General features: G+C 56.8%; 1 protein-coding gene across 1 annotated transcript; it reads left to right on the top strand.

Moving 5' to 3' along the window:
* The first annotated feature begins 3,775 nt into the window (after positions 1-3,775).
* Positions 3,776-4,735, top strand: LOC108643915 (olfactory receptor 14C36-like). The gene has a single exon (XM_018088197.3). It carries the CDS (start codon positions 3,776-3,778, stop codon positions 4,733-4,735), a length of 960 nt encoding a protein of 319 aa, XP_017943686.3.
* Positions 4,736-5,798: the final 1,063 nt, after the last annotated feature.

Raw genomic sequence — 5,798 nt, 5'->3', positions numbered from 1 at the left:
GGGCCTTGGAATTAAAGGCCTTCCTGTTTGCCACCAGTGCTTGTGTGTTGTGGTGCCTTATGGGATTTTCCTGCTTTGACAGTGTTTTGAGACAGTTCATTGTGCCCTTCAAGTCCTTCCATGTGCACACACACACACACCACTCTCACCAGTGTCTGGCCCTCCAAAGAACACAAGCCCTGATGGTTTGTAGCTCCCACTCCAGTGGTTGGCACTTGGTCCTCCCTCCGTACCCAGAGCTCAGAGCTCCCTTGTGCCAGAAAGTTTAAAGAGATTGTGCCTCATTCTGCCAAGACAACCCTTGGAAAAAAGTGTCCCTCTGTGTTTCCTTGGATAAGAGCACTCTATTGTCATCTTCCACAACCTTGGAGAGGTCCCAGAGATCTCCCAGGAAGGAATTTGAGGCCTCAAGCACATGACCCGTATATAGAGGCTGAGGACTCAGGGGTCAGGGGTGTGAAGATTGAGGACAGTAGAGGAGTAGCCTGAGAGGTCTGGAAGGGGGGTGTGAGAGCTGGTGGAGCTTTTCTTCCTGTCAGAAAACAGCCTATGAAAGAACTTGTGCCACCAAGGGCAGCTGGGGTGGCCTAGACTGGTGACAAGAAGTCAGAAATTTCCCTCCAAGGTCAGTGTTGTGGAGTCTGGATGAGCCCAAGGCTTTGTGTGTGCAGGAAGAGCCAGGGAGGACGCAGAGATGTCAGTGCAGGAAGGTGCCAGCCAGGGGGGGCAGCCGGGGGGATGACGACAGCCTGCAGGGAAAGGGGCAGGGCATGGACACCGTAGGACAGCCTGGGCTGGAGAGGAGACAGGGATGGGGAGAAGCTGAAAGGCCCTGACACAGCCACCTTCTGCAGGCCTTTGGCCATGGCTGCTGTCTGTGCCCCTGATGCCAGGAGGAGACAAGTGCCCCTTGCAGCCCTGGGGCCTCATGGCCTCCTTGTCCCTGCTCAGCAGCCTGGCAGGTGCCACCCCATGGTCCTGCCCTTGGCATTGCACATCCCACATCCCAGTGCCCCAGGAAGAGCCCTGAGGAATGAGGCAGGGACAGCATCTGCCTTCCCAGAGGCTGGGGGTCAGGGTATGGCCCTTTGGATTAAGAAAACAAGTCAAGGTTTCTTCAGCATCAGAGCCACCTTTCCCTTGCTTGTCCATCCTTGTCATCACTGTCTGCAGGTTTCTGTTCCAACTGGAATCTGGGGACACTTTCACAGTCATGTCCTTCAGTGGGACCCATTAACATTACAAGAAACTTCAGTATTTCAAACTCATTTTGACTTCTTGAGAAGTTGTTTGAGCTTCCTCTCAGGGACTGAGTCTCATGTAAACAACCTCAATGTCCCCTGAGGGTCATGAAATGCCTGGGGCTGTTGCTGTGCTGCTGAGCTGGGCCAGGCTCCTGGCACACAGGGAGCTCCTGGCAAGCAAGAAGAGCTTCAAAGAGACAGCTCTGCTGGTGAGCAGCTCCTCTGCACAGCCCAGCAGGGCTGAGGGCACTGCCTGCAGCACCCAGGGCACAGGAGAGAAGGCAGAGAGATGAGAGGCAGCCTGGGCTGGGAGGTGACTGAGCTCTCACTAGGCAAGAAACCTTCCCAGGATTTGAAGGAAGAATTCTCTGGCTGTAGGAAAGTTCAGCTTGCCTTCCTGGAGGCATCTCCTAAAGCTGGCACATCCCACAGCTTCCAGGATCTTTCAGCAGGACTCTCCCAGTTGCTGCAGTGCAGGGGAAGTGGTCACATGGCAGAGCAGGGCAGGAGCTGCAGGCAGCAAGGGCAGAGAGGAGAAGGGAGCAGGAGGTTCAAGGGATCCTGGGGTGGGAGGACAGGGCAGAGCTGCTCAGGGCAGGAACCTTGCCAGCCCTTTGCCACGCTCAGGCTGTGGCTGCAGAGCAGTGCAGGTGAGTTCCTGCAAGTGCCTCTGCCAGCTGCCAAATGGCAGCAGTGGCAGGAGCTGTCAGGATGGCTCTGCTGGATTTGCTGGGGTGCAGCAGGAGAAGCTGCTGCAGAGCAGGACTTGCTGCTGCCCCCTCAGAGGCCCAGGGCCAGAAGGTTCCCTGTGCCAGGGCTGGCTGTGGGGTGGGAAGGTGGGGGTGCAGCCAGGGGTGCCCAGGGCTGTGGGGCAGAGCAGGGTCCTGCCCCCAGGGCTCTGTGTGCTGGGGCAGGGACTCTGCTGCCTGCCAGGGTCAGCTCTCAGCCCGGCCAAGGAGCTGCCACGGCCCTGCAGGGAGAAGGGGTGGGGGAAAGGAGTGACCCCTCAGGGCAGGGCAGGGCTGGGCAGGGCCCTTCAGCTGCAGGCTCAGGGCTCCTCACAGCTTCAGCTCCACCTCCTCCATTTCCAGGGGCCCTTCTCAGGAAGCACATCCCCCCAGAACACCTCCCCCTTCCCAGCCACCTCAGGCTGTCTGGGATCTGCTCTGCAGCCCCTGCCCAGGCAGAGCTGCCCCTGGGCACTGGGCTGGGGATGGCTCTGGCAGCACTGGCAGGGAGCTGAGCTGGGCACAGGCAGGGGCTGCTGGCAGGAACAGCTCCTCACCCAGAGACAGGCAGGCAGGGAGAGGCAGCTGCTGCCACAAGGGCTGGGCAGGGGGATGGGGGCCCCTCCCTGCTGTCCCTGTGGCACAGACCCCTTCCCTGAGCAGCTCCTGCCTGGGCTCCTTTCCCAGCCTAAGCAGAGCCTGTGCCCTCAGGCCCACGGGGGCTGGGCTGTGCATTGCCCTGCAGCAGCCAGAGCCCAGGCAAGGACAAGGCCCTGATTTCCAGCTGTCTCTCTGTGTCCCTCCTCCCTTGGCAGCAGCACTGTGGCATTTCCCTGCCATCCCCTGCTGCCTGGGCTCTTCTTGTTCTCACCACTGGGTTTTCTGAGCCACTGTGGGATTTGGGGGGGGCAGATTCCTGTCCAGACACAAACCCTTTGGGTGCTGCTGTGGGGATGTGTCTGTGGGAGCCAAGTGCCCAGGTGCCCTCCAGGCACCTTCAGGGTCTTCAGCTGTTTCCCTGGGTGTCCTGCAGGGCTGCAGGTGCCCTCCAGAAGGGCACAGCTCTGCCATAGGATCTCTGTGCTGCACAGGATCCCCATGGAGAAAACTCCTCAGTGCTAAATCCATGGAAATGCTCTGGGCAGCCGTACTTGGGAGCTGCAATGATCCCTGTGTGTGGCAGTCTGAGAGGAGAAAGATGAGATCCTAATCAGGCATCCTGAGGAAGGCAAGGATTCTTTCAATCTGCTCTTTGAACCAGGATTCCTCTGCTCTCAGAAGTGCCTTGTTTCTTTTTAAAGGGAATTCCTAAGGGCCATCCTCCTTCAGCTCCAAGCTGCCAGCCAGGGGCAGCTGTGAACAGCAAAGATGGCCAGCTCTCGTCTCTGCACCAAGAGACCATCCCTTTGCCTCTCAGGACTCACAAAATTTCACTTGGAGCACAAAGTCCCCCAAATCCCCTCCCTCTGTTCTGCCCTTGGGCAAACTGTGACCAGCAGTTCTGGAAACACTTTGATACATCACAAGTGCATTTAATTGGAGGTCACCCTGTGCTCCAAGTTGCCTCTCACTGCACAGCAAGAAGGATTCCTCAGCAGCCCATTCCAGGGTCCCTGCTCTCAGTGCCCCCTTCAGCCAGCAAAACCCAGAGCTCGGGCAGAGGGATGCAGAGAGATCTTCCTCAAAATAGGCCCTGAATGTTGAATTGCTATGAGACATGCAAGATGTTTTGCTGATTGAGTCTGGCCTAATTCAGTTCTGCCTTTTTTCTCCTCAACAGAAAACAATAACCAGAGGCAGCAAATGTCCAACAGCAGCTCCATGCCCCAGTTCCTCCTCCTGGCAGTCGCAGACAGGCGGGAGCTGCAGCTCCTGCACTTCTGGCTCTTCCTGGCCATCTCCCTGGCTGCCCTCCTGGCCAACGGCCTCATCCTCAGCGCCGTAGCCTGTGACCACCACCTGCACACCCCCATGGGCTTCTTCCTGCTCAACCTCTCCCTCACAGACCTGGGCTGCATCTGCACCACTGTCCCCAAAGCCATGCACAATTCCCTCTGGGACACCACAACCATCTCCTACATGGGATGTGCTGCACAGGCCTTTCTGCTTGTCTTCTTTCTTGGAGCAGAGTTTTCCCTCCTCACCATCATGTGCTACGACCGCTACGTTGCCATCTGCAAACCCCTGCACTACGGGACCCTCCTGGGCAGCAGAGCTTGTGCCCACATGGCAGCAGCTGCCTGGGCCACTGGCTTTCTCAATGCTCTGCTGCACACAGCCAGTACATTTTCCCTGCCCCTGTGCCAGGGCAATGCCCTGGGCCAGTTCTTCTGTGAAATCCCTGCCATCCTCAAGCTCTCCTGCTCACACTCAGGCTACCTCAGGGAAACTGGACTTATGTTTTTTACTCTCTCTTTAGAACTTGGCTGGTTTGTTTTCATTGTTTTCTCCTATGTGCAGATCTTCAGGGCTGTGCTGAGGATCCCCTCTCAGCAGGGACAGCACAAAGCCTTTTCCACCTGCCTCCCTCACCTGATCGTGCTCTCCCTGTTCCTCAGCACTGCCATATTTGCCCACCTGAAGCCCCCCTCCATTTCCTCCCCATCCCTGGATCTGGTGGTTTCAGTTCTGTACTCGGTGGTGCCTCCAGCACTGAACCCCCTCATCTACAGCCTGAGGAACCAGGAGCTCAAAGATGCCATAAGGAAAATGATGACTGGATGCTTTTCAGGAGCAATGAAGTGCCTGTTTTCTGGTGCATAGCACTCAGAAGGGGACTCCTTAATGGCCCGGCCTTCCTGCTGAGGTTGCTCGTGGAGGTCATTGGGTTCTTCTTGCAATAATTTTCTGTGCAATTAAATATTATTATGCATCTGCCTTCTAATTTAGTGTCTACCCACTGAATTTGACACTGACATGTACAAATGGTGAATTGTGCTCACTGAGGATTAAACAAAATAAAGGACCCTGCAGTGCCTTCTTTGTCCAAGACCCTTCTTCTCAGATGTTCCCAAAGGACAGCACACTGCAGGACAGGGTGTATTTGCAACAGGAGCGGGACAATAATCCCAGCCCAGCAGCACTGCCAGGGAGCAGCAGTGCCTGGTCTTTGCAGAGCTGCTCTCTTGCCACTTCCACACTGTCCTCCTGAGCCCCTTTCTCACTGTAAGGTCTGAGTGCTCTCTGAGCACAGTCCTGGGGGATGGAAGCCTTTGGAGCACAGGCAGGGACAGGCCCTGGGAACTTGTGAAGCAGAGCTGGGCTCCCTTCCAGCATCTCCAGGATGCTGTGGGATCTTCTGAGGGCAGGGTACTGCCTGTACTGGGTCACTTCTTCTGTCACCTTGCTCCAGGGCTGGAACTCTCCTGCAGTTACACCATGACACTCCTGCTCTCTGCTTTCCAGGTTCCATTTTCAGATCCCGTCTTCCCCTCCTGTTCCCAGGGACATCCTGGGAGTGCTTCAGAGCTGCCATCCTGGGGCAGCTCCTGCCCAGCGTGGGCAGGCACAAGGTCTCTCCACCTGCTCCTCTCACCTCCCCAGTGCCACTGTTTTCTGCAGCCTCCTCATCCTTGCCCAGCACAGCCCTCCTGGCACAGTTGGACACAGCCCTTGTTCTCCCCCCTCCTCAGGCACCTGCCCAACCCCCTCAGCTCCAGCCTGATGGCCAGAAACCTTCAGGGCAGGGAGGCACCAGGGAAAATGCTGAGGAAACCTTTCAGCTGCACTCAAATCCAATTGGAGGGGTTGGTCTCAAAGAAGAAATCCCTTCTCATTCTCCAGAACCACCAGGACAACCTGTGTTGTGTCCTGGGCACTCCTCTGG

The sequence above is a fragment of the Manacus vitellinus genome, unplaced genomic scaffold (genome assembly GCF_001715985.3).
Source record: "Manacus vitellinus isolate BGI_N305 unplaced genomic scaffold, ASM171598v3 ctg7180002434397_pilon, whole genome shotgun sequence".
NCBI lineage: Eukaryota > Metazoa > Chordata > Aves > Passeriformes > Pipridae > Manacus > Manacus vitellinus.
This window is presented reverse-complemented; position numbering and strand designations above follow the sequence as displayed.

Coding starts and splice junctions, on each gene's coding strand:
- LOC108643915 (XM_018088197.3), top strand. CDS start 3,776: ATGTCCAACAGCAGCTCCATGCCCCAGTTCCTCCTCCTGGCAGTCGCA.